The 15,662-nt window shown below is 39.8% G+C and overlaps 1 protein-coding gene across 2 annotated transcripts in view; it reads right to left on the bottom strand.

Moving 5' to 3' along the window:
* Window positions 1–15,662, bottom strand: part of NEBL (nebulette) — a 335,691-nt gene that overhangs the window by 14,704 nt on the left and 305,325 nt on the right. Inside the window, exons 25-26 of one of the 2 annotated variants that reach the window (XM_024766137.1) lie at window positions 15,213–15,305; window positions 13,827–13,976 (exon numbers count right to left, since the gene is read on the bottom strand). The exons of the other annotated variant lie outside the window; for it this stretch is intronic. Coding sequence (XP_024621905.1) covers window positions 13,827–13,976; window positions 15,213–15,305 — 243 coding nt within the window. The remainder of the gene's footprint in view (window positions 1–13,826; window positions 13,977–15,212; window positions 15,306–15,662) is intronic. 2 annotated transcript variants of the gene reach the window in all.

The raw sequence follows: 15,662 nt of genomic DNA, 5'->3' as shown, positions 1-15,662 counted from the left end.
GGGGGGGCGGCTAACATTTGACACTCCTGGTGAGGCAAGAGCCACGTGGCACCAGCAACGGGGCGGTGGGTGGGGGGACTAATAAAGTCCCCACTTCCAGGTCACCATCTGAGAGGAAAGGGAGACTGGGCAGCCAAGAACCATCTTTGCAATAATAAAGTCTCCCTTTCCTCCCCAGAGAAGACTTGCTTCCTAACCAGGTTGATACAGATAATGTCTCCCTGTTGGGCAGGTTTGCTAGTGGTCCCCTTACACGATTGCGAGTTTCCTAAGCTTAGCACTTCTCAGCTGTGACAAAGATCCACTGTGTGCTCAGCATCTACCTGCACTTGCTCCCATGACCCACCGGCCACGTTCTTCCTTGGAACTCAGGGGGTGGAGGGGCAAGGGGAACTGTGGCCACATGAAGCCCATGCTGCCTGCTGTGTCGTGGGTATAAAGGTTTCTTTGTTTTCTTACCAGCTGGGTTTATGAAGTGTGGTGAGACAGCCCTGCAGCTACACCGCACTTAGGGATTGCTTGATCACTTGATTTAATAGTAGCAATCTGTGATTATATTTTCTTTTGTGTGTGATGTTTTCCTGGAGGTAATCGTTAACCTCTTTTATTATTTGCAGTGTTCTAGGCATTTGGGATACATTTAAAAAAATATCTTTGCAAAATCAAAAATTATTTCTCACACATGGGAGCACATGTATATGTATAGCTGATTCACTTTGTTATAAATCAGAAACTAACACACCATTGTAAAGCAATTATACCCCAATAAAGATGTTAAAAAAAAAAAATTATTTCTCAAGCCAATACTATATTCCTAACAATTTCTCCTTCTAGACTCCCATGTCATCTTTGTTTTAATTTTCCAGTCTTTTATGAATTTTATTACTATAAAGTACTGCAAACCTCCTTTAAGAAAATGCAGTACACATGAAGATGTTTAAGCACCTAGGTATGCGCTTCTGTGAACCTTAATGGGGGAAAGATGTAACATAGGATTCCCAAGGAATACAAAATATGAATACGATAAAACTTGAATAATATAAATGAAGTGCTAACAACTAGGAGGACTAACTCAGTTTGCTTGGAACTTTCTCAGGTTTCACACTGAAGGTTCTGCTTCCCAGGAACCTCCTTAGTCTCGGGCAAATTGGCACGGTCGGTCCCTCTCCTTATGCCGTGCAGGGCCCTGTGCCTAGAGTGTCACATGTGTGAGCTGGTGGAATTGTCGCCCTTTGACAGTTGGTAAATGCCCATTTCACAGACAGAGAGTCTGAAGGTTAGCAAGATTCATAACTTGGTCAAAAATATCAGAGCTATGAGGAGCTAGTATTTAAATGCCAACAGCCTGACTCCAGAAACCAAACTCTGGGCTGTAGCACAGCAAAATGATCATGGAAGAAATGACAAGACAGCATGAGGTTAATTTACAAACAAGCATTGTGAATTCAGAAATGTGGAAGAGCGCTATGGTCTGGAGAGGAGCTTCTAGGAGTGGGGAGGACCCGACCTGAAGTCGGAAGAGTCAGCATCAACCATGCACTCCTGCCAGTGGGGCAGAAAGGAGTTAGAGGGAGGGAAAGAAGAAAGAAAGAGGTTTAATGGGGAGATATGCAAAGCAGGCTTCTTATGCTCACAGGGGCAACTCTAGTTGTCACTGACTTTTCTGTGGTAAACTCGGGGGTACAAACCCCACAAAAAGTTTCTGTGTCTGTGGTTGATGAGGTGTGCCAGGACATCCCTGGAAGGAATTATAGTGAGAACAATTCATTCACTTTTGGAAAAGCAAGCTCAAATCACAGACAGTAGCATCACTTCTGAAGCAACGGCTTTTAGATTTCTTCCAAGGGTCATTTTGGCATCTGATAAGTCTCTGGAGTGTGTGTGTGTGTCCGCACACGTGTTTAACCTTTGCTTCTTCTTCCCATTGCCAATACTATCCTACGTTACCTAGGGCGCTTGTCATTCAGTCACCTCATCCTGTATGAATAATTTCAGGTCTATGTTCAAATCACGTCTCCTAGTATGAATCAACCACTTTCCCCCTGAGCAGCAAAGACCCCCATCATGACACCACCGAACAATTTTCAAGGTCATTCTGTAGAAACTGCCTGAAAAATGTCACTCTCTTGAGTCATCAGCAGCATAGTGACAAGCTCTACTCCCACAGACATTCCAAGAATCTAGCGAAAATACAATTAAGTCCAGGAGACTATTTAACTATTTTCTTCCCTAAACTTAAATGATAGACTTATAATGTTGCTTCAATCAAATATAAGTTGGCTATTTAAAGATTCCTAATTACCTGTTAACCGCAAAAGGAAACATATATAGGTTATGTACTTTTTAGAACCATGCATACATACATTACATTTCACCATTTCATTTATATATTTGGCTTAGTTGTCTCAAGCAAGAACTTCTAAAATATTGTTTTGGGACTCTGCAATTCCTAAATGTTGAAAAAGACACAAAGTTAGTTATATTTTAAATTATCTTCCAGTTACACTTAATTACTCTCGAAAGCCCAGAAAAGCAGTACGTTTTGATTTCAAAGCTGTTTTTTCTCTAGAAAACGTTAAGTTTGTGGATGTTCTCTGACAGAACCGAGCTAAGACATAATGTGGTTTGAATAGAAATAGAGCACTTTGGATTGAAGAATGCCTGCTACTTTGCTTCAGAATAATCTAGCCAATTTACTCCTACATTTAGATTTGAATTTCAACTTGTGTAGTTTTTTTCTCAGATTTATTTCTAATTTTTAGCTATCAAAGCCAGAATAAACTCCCCAACTTGTAACCGTAACCCAACCGTAAATACGAGCAGGTCTGTCACTGATGGAAAAGGAAATAATTTCTGCCCCAGATTAGAGAGTCTTTAATAATATTCTCATGGCACAAAATCCATATGGCATGTATCTGTGTCTACAGGCATACGTACACGATCCCTCAAAACAAGTCAGAAGGGCTTCCCTGGTGGCGCAGTGGTTGAGGGTCCGCCTGCCGATGCAGGGGACGCGGGTTCGTGCCCCGGCCCGGGAAGATCCCACATGCCGCGGAGCGGCTGGGCCCGTGAGCCATGGCCGCTGAGCCTGCGCGTCCGGAGCCTGTGCTCTGCGACAGGAGAGGCCACAGCAGTGAGAGGCCCGCGTACCGCAAAAAAAAACAAGTCAAAAAAGAAAATAAAGTAATGTACAGTGTGGATATGTATGTGGTTTCCTGACAAGAACTATATAATTTGGGGCAGTTCTCTGATAAGATGAAAGCAATAGGATAGCAGGTAGATGGGGACGCTGTTTCCATTTAGGTAAGCCATACCACTGAGACTAGCTTTTACACACAAATTATGCCATGACTGAAAAGTCAGCTCATAGCAAATCCCAATTTTCCCCAGTGACCACTACTGCTGATATTGTGTAAATCAATCTTGTACAGCAAGATTCATCATCATTCAAGTACAGTGAAAGAAAATCTCATTACACTATTGAAGAGGTAACTCCGTAAATACTTGTTGGATCGATATACATAATATATTCTCAAAGACTTAAAACTGGACTATGCATTTAGTTTATTCTCGCACTAATCAATTCAGATACTGACCCTTAAGGAATACCATCAATCCACAAGGAGTTCTTGAATAGTTTTACATTAGACTCCCCTAGCGATAACCCACACTAAGTATCGCATCTAGACATGTCTCAGTATTGATTACGTTTGTGAATGAGCAGGTATATTTTCTTCAACCAATGAACATTTATGAAACTGACTCAATGTGTTCCTGACATGATTTGAAGATAGGGAAATGTGGGGAAATGAGTGTTAAAGGATTGTCTGGCTTTCCCAGAGCCCAAGCTCTAAGTTCAAGGTGAGTGGCAGGGACTGGTGAAATAGGCAGGTATGAAGAGTCACAGTCAGGTAGGGAGGTGAGCAACGGGGTCATTGTAATCAAAGGCACACAAGTGTAAGGACGTTGAAACAGGGTCTAGGAAAGAGCTTGACAGAGAGACTAGTAAACAATAAGTTCAGTACACATGGGCCAGGTATATGGCATAAGATAAAGATCAAGAACCAGAATGTCTGAGAAGTGCAGCATGGACAGATCAGGAAGATTTCGGGGGAGGGAGATCAGACAATAAGAAATAGGAAGTCTGGTCACAAGAGAAACAGCAGTGACAACGAGCCCAGGCAACAGGAGCTAATGAGCAAAGGAAAGGCAGAAACTCGATACATCGCCCAGCTGTATCAGCCCGTGGACATCTTAAGTAGTTCCTGTAAAGTCAGGATCCAACCCTCATGACCTGCTAGCCTGGGGCTTGGGGCGGGAGGATGTGGGCACCTAGATGAAATAGGAAGTTGGGGGAGAACAGGGAAATTCGTGACTACAAAGATAACATTAAGACTTGACTGTTTAATGTGTAAGACAGAAATGTAAATATACGTACACTCAGTCTAGTATCCAACTTGGACACCAATTTTGATCCATAAAAAACAAAAACTACCATTTCCATTTTCATTGCCAATGTTTAATAGTACCTAATAATAAATAATAAACAAAATAAGAAATAAAAATCCAAGAATACCTATTCGCTCCTTTACATGTACGCCACTTACGATTTATAAAGCTCTTCCAAAGTTTACTCATTTGACACATATGCTATAGCCACATTTATATCCTTCCCTTCTCTTTTTCCCAATCAGCTCAGCTTCACAGGAAATATATTTTTAAAGTTTTATTGTTTGCTACTTTAAGTGTCAGATGGTTCTCCTTCAGACACATATGGAACCCTTTGATTTAATTTTGGCAAATCAATGAAAGACACATGTGCATCTTGGAACAAGTGCTATTCATTAGTATTTGATCCTTTCCCCAACTTCACACTCAGAAAAGGAAACTTATGACGTTTCTTTCATTCCAAGTCTATTGATACTAGGAATATGAGCTTCTCTAAGGACTTCAAATTCAGTCAGTCCTGAACCTTTTTCTTGGGGGAATAACAGAACTAAGTAAAAGTTTCTAACAATTTACATTGTGTGCTTTTTTTCTAGGCTAGATGTACTGCCTAGATAGCTAAATATAATTGTCATATTCTACTAACTGGATTTCATATTATAAAGGAATCATTTGTTTTCCTATAGATTAGTTTTAATCACAGAAATTTTGCATTTCAATCATCAACTCCTTAAATCTTCCTAAACTTAAATGAAGATACTAAACCATCACTTTTTTGACACATGCTAGCAAACGTCTCAAACTTCGATCGGAAATAACAGTCAAATATAGAAGGGAAATAATACAACTGGGATTCTCGTACTGAATGTATTTTATTTACAGAAGTCAGGCTGGGAAGGAGTTGGATCTTTTTCAAGGGATTGGGGGTTGTCAATCAGTAATCAGAAAATGGAATTAGTGGCGAATACAGAATTACTGGATAGTTTATTTCAAATGATGGCAAAGAGTTTAAAATTTGGAGTGTATTTTCTTGTAGGTTGTTCTGGTTATCTAATTTTAAAATTGAAAATCACTGAAAGCCAATAACATGAACTTGGGACAGAATGGCGTCTATAAATCATAAGACATAGATTTTCAATGGCAAAGGAGAATCAACAGAAAAATTAATGTGAATACTGGGCAAAGGATGATGACTTTATGGACACCTGTCATATTAAAAGAGATTTGGAAACAGTGCTGGTTGGATACAATCCATCCCTTTCAAAATATATGAGTAGTTTATTATTGTGCCTGCGTTTAACGTTTCTGTTCCCAGTTTCATTGCAAATTCGGCTTTTAATGACAGCTATTGCCCTTAGGAGCTTAAGGCAGATCCTAGAGGTCTTCGCCGAGCCTAGGAGAGCGATGGCTTGCTTTTACTCTTCACTGAGCACCCGCAGTCCTGTGCCAGGCTCTGGAAGGAAAGCCACATGGCACGTTCTATTCTCTATCTCCATGGAGTTCATGATTGAACAATAAACTAGAGTACACTGAGACAGAGGCCATGAAAGGTATGAATTTCAGAATTCTGATGGGCACTTCTACTCTATTGAGTCCCTACTGAGGACAGATGTCCTCAATAAACAAACAAAACACTGAGATAGAAGTATTTATATGAGAACGGAAGTGTTAACGTAGGAATAATTTACTGATTTCTTGGTTATGAAAGGTAATTAGCTGACTCAGGTTTTGTAATAAACACAGGTCACAATGTTACATTCTGGTGATAATCCACCATGACTGCTTTTTAAAAAGTTATAGTAAGGATTATTATTGCACTGTTACCCTCAGGTCAAAGTAACTTTAATTAGACACTAATAAATTAAAGACTGATGCCAAGTTTTAGTGAGTTAACACATGCAACAAAGCTGTTTCTTTATATTTCAGATCAGATTTAATTTGAATATATTTATATATTTAACAATATTTACTGAGTGTCTAATACAAGTACTGTTCTAGGTGCTAGATATAGAATAGAGAACCAAGCATGCCGAAGGAGTCTTTTCTAACAGAGTTGACATTCTGGGGGAAACATAGACACTACACAAACTAATTAATACATAATGAAATGTCAGGTAGTAAAAAAGAGTTATGAATCCTACTCAGAAGTAGGATTGCTGGAACATATCTGGAACATTTTGGAGAACCTCCATACTGTTTTCCATAGTGGCTGCACCGTTCTACATCCCCACCAACAGTGCGTGAGAGTTCCAATTTCTCCACTTCGTCACCAACTCTTATCTTTTTTTGGTTTTGGTAATAGCCATCCTAACAGATGAGGTGATATCTCATTTGATCTTGAAGAGATCTGCATTTCGCTGATCTCTAAGAGACATCTGTAGTCCCTTGTTCACTGCAGCCAGACGTGCATGTAACCCAAATGACTACTGGCAGGTGAATGGAAAAAGAAAATGTGGTATACACACACAATGGATTATTATCCAGCCTTAAAAAAGAAGGAAATCGTGCCATTTGCAACAACATGGATGAACCTACAGGACATTATACTAAGCAAATAGAAGGGCAAATACTGCATGATTCTACTTATATGAGGTACCTAAAACAGTCAAACTCATAGAGCAAAGAATAGAATGGCAGTTGCTAAGGGCTGGGGGTTTAAAATGCTCTTTCCTTATTTTTACTGTTAGGTATTTTCTATTTTCTTTCCACTCTTGAAGAGGCAACTTTCTTTCTCTTTCACCAAACCTGTACCTCACCTACTTTCCAACACCTCTTTCAATACTTACTTCCCAGGGTTCCCTGGTGGTGCAGGGGCTCAAGATATGCCAAAACACACCAGGTTTCCAATGTGCTGTGTTCTCTCTCATATGCTACCTCTCTTCCTAAAACACTTCTTTCCCATTTCTCTGCCTGGCTAATTGTAACTCTTTATATTACTCTATCATAATGCCTTCCTGAGCACAATGGATTTATGTATCTGGTTCACCCACTAGAATGCAAGTTCTCTGAAAACAATAAGTATATTTTTTGTTGTTGCTGTTTCCAGCATCTCACACATATGGGAAATACTGGATAAATGTTTGGTGAATAAACAGATGGAGTTATGGGTGTTTACCAGGGCTACTGGCTACCTAATTGGTGCACTGCCCTCTTGTCATGCCTATGGACAACAACTGAGAGTTCCAGGATGTACTGAAGCATCTCTTGCAATCTAACCTCTTTTGAGGACATATTACATGGGATGGGGTGCTATAAGCACAGCATAGCTGGGGCTGTCCTAGAACTCAGAAACTTGTTTTCCACCAGTTAAGGCAGGACTAGGTCATACCAATAAGATTCTTTCACAGCAAAATGGAAAAGTTCACAAGGTTGGAACACTGACAATGTCTGCTTTGAAAAGTGCATCTGGTTTTCCTCCCCATCACACCCCCAGCCACTTTACGCTCCAGAGGAAAACAGAAACACATAAAATACCTGAAGCAAAACTGAACCCAAGTTCAAACTGAGAAGGGTAAATATTGGGTGAGATGGCAAACACATGAGAATACCAGCGATACAAAACACTGTGAATTAAGGAAAACCAAAGGAATACAAAGCAGTACCAGAAGGCAAATACATGTTGCTGGTAAGTGACCTAAAGACAAACACAGAGATCAAAGAAAACCTCACAGTGAAATAAGCAGAAACCATCAGGATTGTTTCCACTCAAGGAACTGTGTGTCAAGTGAAAATAAGTTAACCTAATCTAATACCAAAAGTCAATAAAGGTAATTTCAAATAATACTATGCAAGAATCAAAACAAAATTAGATGAAATTGAAATAAAAGCCTCCTTTATTGAATCGAAGTAACACAGTAGATATGGAAAATGCAAACCCTTTGGTAATGTAATACCTCAGATAGTAGACCCAAAACTAAAGAAAGCCCAAAATAATCACGTAAGACAATGAAAATATTCAGCAATCAAAGCAAGATGGGAAAACATCATGAGAAATGCATAACTAAAACAATGATAAAAATGTAAAGGAGAAGGCTTTTATGTTAATGCTCATGAAAACCAAATGTGAATGATGAAAACTCTGTACTTCTGCCTCAAGGAAATGAGCTGATTGTTTAACCCTTCGTCCTAACAAGCTACATTTCCTGTAACTCAGAAAAAAGGACCCTGAAACTATGACTCTCATAACTGCCCAGCCATTTAATTCAAAAAGTAGAACAGGTCACCTTCAGGACATAAACACATTCTCACACATAGAAAGAAGAGAAAGAAAAAGGAGTTTATTTAATTTATGGCACTTAGCTTAGGAAATGTAAAGTATCTTAGAATAGAAAAGCTACTTGTTCTACATCCTTCTTGTTACAGATGTGGAATCCGAGCTCGATAAGGTTAGGTGACTGCCTGAGAACCCAGACCAAGCAGTCGGAGAGCAGGATGGTCTCTTGCCCCCACACAGTGTCCTGTCCACCACGGGACCGCGCTGCCACACACGTCACCTCAAAGGCGGGAAGACAGCCCAACATTAAAGGACACCTTTCTAGGACATAACACATTTTATCATATAAAACTCCAATCTAAATTTAAAGAAATCAATAAAATCTGGAAAAAAGGGCTTCCCTGGTGGCACAGTGGTTAAGAATCCGCCTGCCAATGCAGGCGACATGGGTTCGAGCCCTGGTCCAGGAAGATCCCACATGCCGCGAAGCAATGAAGCCCGTGCGCCACAACTGCTGAGCCTGCGCTCTAGAGTCTGAGAGCCACAACTACTGAACCCACGCACCTAGAGCCCGTGCTCCGCAACAAGAGAAGCCACCGCAATGAGACGCCCATGCACCACAACAAAGAGTGGCCCCTGCTCGCCGCAACTAGAGAAAGCCCGCGCGCAGCAAAGAAGACCCAATGCAGCCAAAAATAAATAAATAAAGTAAATACATTTTTAAAAATCATATTGAAAAGCTATTAATGAGATTTAAAAAAATTGTAAGAAAAAAAGATGGCATCTCTCAATACGAACATTACCTGTTTTTCTTCATCTTACCACTAACAAGTATTGTTCTAAAATTCTTTCCAATTTCTAGAATAGTATTTAAATAAATGCATATGATTAACTAAGGACAGTAAAGGTTTTCATCAAACAGCTGTCATCGCCATAAAAGTTTCCTCCTTCTATGGAGTCACTCAGCACCTCATTATCAGGGCCCAGTGTAATACACATTTCAAAGGGGACCCCAAATTTCAAAGCAACCAAGACATCATGGATACTACTTCTTCGCCTCCCGACCAGAAAAGAAAATACCCTGGGAATGTTTCCACTTTAGGGGTTTTTTGTTCAGCTATGCTTTAATGTCATTGAAACATATCAAAACATCATCAAAACAAAAATGGAAGAATTTTCTTGAAAGGCTTCCACAATAGAATTTTAATTTTTAAAAAAACTCACATGTATTTGTATATTAAGTTCTAATTTTTAAGATATTAACTTTTGTACACCTACAATTATTACAATGTATTACAATAATACAATGTTGTATGTCAATTATATTTCAATTTGTTTAAAAAGTGAAGTGGCATGAGTGGAAAAAAATACTACTTTGACCATTTCATTCATTCACCAAATATTTGCTGAGTGCTTACTCTAAGAGCTGGAGATAGAGTAGTATACAAAATAGTCAATATCCCAGCCATTGTGGGGCGTCTAGCCCAGTGAGGCAGAGGCAGACAAGCAGATAAACAAATAAATACATATTTCAGGTGTCAAGTGCTATGAAGAAAGAGTAAAGGGCCAGACAGAATGGGAAGGGGTGCTGTCTTATCTCTGGTAGTTAGAGAGGGTCTCTCTGATGAAGTGACATCTGAGCAGAAACATGAAGCAAAACGGATCCAGGCAAGCACATGCCTTGGGTGTGGCAGGAGGGCGAGTGTTCCAAGCAGGGGGAACAGCAGATGTGAAGGCCCGGGGTGGGTGCTTTCTTGGAAGATGTGAGTAAAGCAGGGAGACCAGGATGGCGGGAGTGGACGAGTCTACCGAAAAAGGAAGCAAATGGTTCAGCGCGGCAGTCAGGGCTCATATCAGGTGCAGGCCCTGTAGGGCAACGGTAAGGATTTGGGATATACTCCGAATGAAATGGTAGCAAAAGAATGACATGATCTAACTTGTGTTTCAAAGAGATGCTCTGGTTGCCACATGGAGAACAGACCAGGGCAGAGGGTTGGTGGCTCAGGGTGGCAAGAGCAGAAGCAGAAAACTAGTCTGGAAGCTTCTGTGATGACCCAAGGGAGAGAGGGCAGTAGCTGAAAACAAGCGGCGAGGGCAGAGGTGGGCACAAGGGGTCAGATTCTGGATATCTTTTTCCCGGGAGAGCTGACAAGATTTGCTAATGGTTTGGATGTGGATGGGAGTAAAAGACAAGTGTGGAGGATGATTCCTAAGAGTTTGAAGTCCGTATCTGGAAAGCTGCAGGTGCTATTTAGCAAGCTGGGAAGCCTGGAAAAGCAGCAGATGTTGTGGGGAAGGTGGGAAGGTGGTTTTGGACTTACTAGGTTAGATGCGTCACTGATCATTTGAATACAGACAGACATAAAGTACCGATCAGTAGAATGTGATGTGCTTGACTTAAGATGAATAGAATTCGGAGCATATTCCCAGGTATTCTAAAATCTTTTTGAATTAACTCAGATACCCTGTGGGTACGCCACCACTCGTGTTAATGTTATAAAACTTATTGGTGCATCTTTACTTTTGCTTCATACCTCAATATCTAGTTTCCAAAATTGGAAATGTCACCGAACACAGGCCTTGTTAACAGGTAACTGAGAAATGACAGGTTATAAATGCCTCCGAGGAGTCAACTTTTCTTACAAGGCATTATTTAAGCTACCGAGACACTCCTTCCTGTCAAAAAATCTCCCCCTACCACCTTCATGGAGTCTGAAATTCCTCCACTTCAAAAAATATAATCATTCCCTCTTAACCATGCGTTACTCTTCCCCAAATTCTTGTATAAGTGCAAGAATATTTATGTGTACTTTCTTTTAATGGAGACTTTTCTTATGCAGTTTGGCATAGCGTAGGGTCCTCTTGCTAGAAATACTTAGGAAGAAAAGGAGTAGCGGCTTGAGAGGAGAAGGGGCAGATAAACCAACAGCAGTAGGTTTTTAGAATGCAGCCTTAGAGGAGCCAGTGGAATTGGAGACGCGCGAACCTGGCGTGGAAGGAGCTGGGGAACCTGCCAGAGGGGTCTCAAATTCTCCTTCTCTGCGTAGATTCATCCAAGACCTGATCACGGACACAGGTGATGACTTCTGCATTTAACTGCAGTGCAGCTTCCTCCTGTGGACTCTGACTGCCTGCTCGATGCCTCCATTTGAATGACTCTTTGACGCACCACTTCTGTGCTCTGTTCTCTCAAGGAGAAACATTATTTTCCCAAAGCCCCCTTGGCCTAGTTAACTTCCATTTAGCATTCACATCTCAGCTCAAATCTTCCTTCCCTGGGGAAGGCTTCCTTGACATTGAAGCCAGATGGAGTCGCCCCCCCGCTTTGTGGCCCCCATGGCCTCCCCTCAGAGCACTTACTCAGTCCATAATTATATATTACTTGGGTAAGTATCTGCTCAATGTCAGGGTCCCCCGCCCCAGACTCCAAGCGCCTTAGAGCAGATGCATATCTCTGCTGCTCAATGCTGTATGCATTGCCAGATCCGAGCTCTTGGCTGGTGTACAAAGAGCACTCAAACATTTGGTGAATAAATGAATGAATGCCTTGTTTGTGTGTACAGACGTGAAGTAAAAGGGTCCCTGACGAAGCAAACACTAAGGTGCGTCGCATTTGCGAGAGACATCAGCTCCAGTACACTGAACTGAGTAAAGTTAAATAAGGTTGATCGAAATTTGTTCTCGTATTTGCTTTGGGTTTTATTTATCTCATCAGGCATCAACATTATTCTGTACCTCTAGAGCCACTGAAGGGAGAAATCAACAACCCTAAGTCCAAAAAAAAAAAGTTACTGAATCCTTTGTTAGATAAGCGGACACGTGTCTGTAGTAGTTGCCAGAGGTTGGGGGGTGCGGGAGGTAGGGAGAGATTGGTAAAAGGGTACAAATTTTCGGCTATACAGTGAATAAGGTCCAAGGATCTAAAGAATAACACAGTGACTATAGTTGATAACACTGTATTGTATAGATGAAATTTGCTGACAGAGTAGAACTCAAGTGTTCTTGCCAAAAAAAAAAGAAAAAAAAGAAGAAAAAAGATAAATCCGTGAGGTAATGGATGTGTTAATTAACTAGGTGGGGGGACATCTTTTCACAACGTACACATATATCAAACCACCACGATGTACACTTTAAATATCTTACAATTTTATATGTCAATTATACCTCAACAAATCTGAAATTTAAGAAAAGAAAGACTTTTCTACCAAGGTAGGGCCAGTCTGAATGTATAATTTAAGACGTTTTGACTATAACTGATTTTATTCTCATAGGTGCTTTCCTATGAATGCAAAAAACAATTACTCAATTACAAGACATTTCATAGTTTCATCAGGTCCTCAGTCCCATTACGTTTTCCCCCAAGATGTTAAACTGCTCAACTTCAAAATCTCCTGCCTCAGGGATTTCAGCCCTATGGACTTTGGCTGAAAAGGAAATTCCGTTTTCCTTTTGTTCTTCTGTGCTCGCTACTCTCTCCCTCCCCATGTCACTAAACCGCAGCTATACCTCAGTCTCAACCTTTAACAACAGCTTTATCAGAAGGAGTAGTTAACATCCAAAACAATTTCAACTACCAGTTTCTAGACCTAACCCACCAGCTTGGATGCAGAAAACAGGAGAAGGTAGAGGAAAAGTATGGTTATATAAAATACAGAGAAGATTATTAACAATCAACGGTATTTTCCATTGAAAAAAATCTCATATCCCAAGTACATACCCCATTTCTTTTTGGCAAGATCTAACTCTGTCTGCAGCTATATATCAATATTCAAACACACAAATTCATAGCAACCTCTTAGCCACTCAAATATAACCGTAAGATTGATTTTCCTTAATGGAAATCAGATACAAACTCCGTAGAACTCAAGTTTCCACTCTGGCTGTGTATATCCATCACATACAACTCCTGTGAAACAAACTCATGTAGCAGATCCCAAGACGCTGTTGTCATTAAAGATCCATTTGTAGCAAAAACAGTGAAGTAAGACAGGAAAAACAAACATGCAAAAATGCAAATTAGTAGTTAAAAGAAGACTCAACTTTCTAAACATAATTTAAAACGTTCAGATACACCCAGGCCAAACGCTTGCGCAAAAGTGACAAATTTGTTAAAGACACGCTTGTGGCACATTAAAAAAAATTTCTTAGAGTGGTTAACGTCTGATACCTCCTTCATCAGACGGTCTTGTTACCTCACTGCAGCACGAAAAGCTAGGGTAAATCTCGGATATTTCTGATTTGTCATCTCCCAGACCTGTACCAAAAGTACTGCTCGAATGAGATCGAGACCGTTGTCTCCTATAATGATTCGCCTTTTCTATATTGGAGGGAAAATATTCATACTTGTGATTAAGTGACTTGAAGAACAAAGGAAACAAAAAAATTACTTAAAAATTTAACAAGGAAGAAAAATAATCCCTTATTAAATTACAATCCAAAAGCTCAGGTATTAGAAATTCTAGTCACCTATTCCCAAACTTCAGCACACATTGCATCAACTATATAAATGACTTAATGATCATTTATACTCATTTTTTGTCTAAATTTTAAAGGAGAGATGAGGGATGGGAAATTGACAAGAACTAAGAAAACACTGGCAAACTAGTAAACTTCTATCAAACAAAAGGTTTGGTTATAAATAATTCTTTTCAAATATCACCAAGGATACAGCATTTGTTGCCTTTATTTTTGGAAAATTAAATACAATTTGGCTGATTATGTGGATCAAATTAACTATACAAATATTAGAATCGCTACTTTGCCTTGGGCTTTCAATTTTGTTAATGTCAGCAATTAAACGTGGAGTTAGAAATCAGGGGGCAGAGCGAGACCTAAATGATATATCTATTTATATTTTTAAAATACCTGCATAACTGTCAAATCTTCGGTTTGCTAAATGTGGTCTGAAAGTCTGAAAAGTCAACCCATGCTATCACTATACCCAAACATCCAAACCATTTGGGTTTTGCTTTTAATTGTAAACATGCAGTCTAAGTTAAAAGTCAAATAGACTTCCTAGGTAAACTACAGATTTTGCATTTTCTAAAGACCCAGAGATAAATTTTAAGGATACTATTTTAAGACATTTATGATACTATATAGAAAATCACCCCACTGTTTTACATAGAATTCTTTAAGTTAAAGAAGTCTTTAAATTAAAGAACTATACCTTTAAAATGTTGTGTTTTTCATGAAACAAATCTCCTTTATGTCTTAGCAGTTTAGTGCAGTCCAAATGGCTGCATTTGAAAGCCCAGAAAACCTCTAAAATCATATTCACTAATAAAAAGGAAATGTAAGTAAGCTCTAGACACCTTTCAAATAAATCTAGAACAAACTAATCTAGGATATATTAAAAAGCCCTTTGGCAAGTTCTGTTTTCATAAATGATTAATGGTATATTAAATAGCACAGCAACTTGTTCAGTTTTTCAAATCCCAAACTTAAAAATTTACACTACACAAACGGCACAATGAACCTCCACAGCTCACAGTAGCTTCACTTTGAAGACAAAACCACGTAAATGGGGAGGAACTCGAAATGTAAGCAGTACCAGAGAGCATATGTAGACTTCTAGACTGAATATTGTCTTCCAGGGGATCAATGTCGAAGATGGAGCCAGGATCTGTGCGCCAAACTTTGAGGTCTTTTACCAAAGGAAGAAATCAACAAATCAAGAATGAATAAAAAAAAGTCAGCACCCAAGAGAGTTAAGCAAAAGTCTGAAAAGGGGCATATGCAAAAAGCAAGCATGTAATAGGCAAACCCACCGTACAGCCTACTTCAGAGAACAAAGGGATATTCACACTCACTGGATTTGCTAAGAAAACTTTGTGATCAAATTTAAGTTGCCTGGTTCATTGACCTTCCATGGGGAGCCTGTGAATCATCACCCAACACACGTGCACGCCAGACAACTCCCTGCATCCCTGAACCCTCACCACTCGTGCTCTCCACACACTGAAACAGGTAAAATGTTGGGTTAAAACTCCTGATTAAGGAC

This window comes from Neophocaena asiaeorientalis, unplaced genomic scaffold (assembly GCF_003031525.2).
Source record: "Neophocaena asiaeorientalis asiaeorientalis breed wild unplaced genomic scaffold, Neophocaena_asiaeorientalis_V1.1 scaffold217, whole genome shotgun sequence".
Taxonomy (NCBI): domain Eukaryota; kingdom Metazoa; phylum Chordata; class Mammalia; order Artiodactyla; family Phocoenidae; genus Neophocaena; species Neophocaena asiaeorientalis.
Note: the sequence above shows the minus strand (reverse complement) of the source record. Positions and strands in the feature narration are given on the sequence as shown.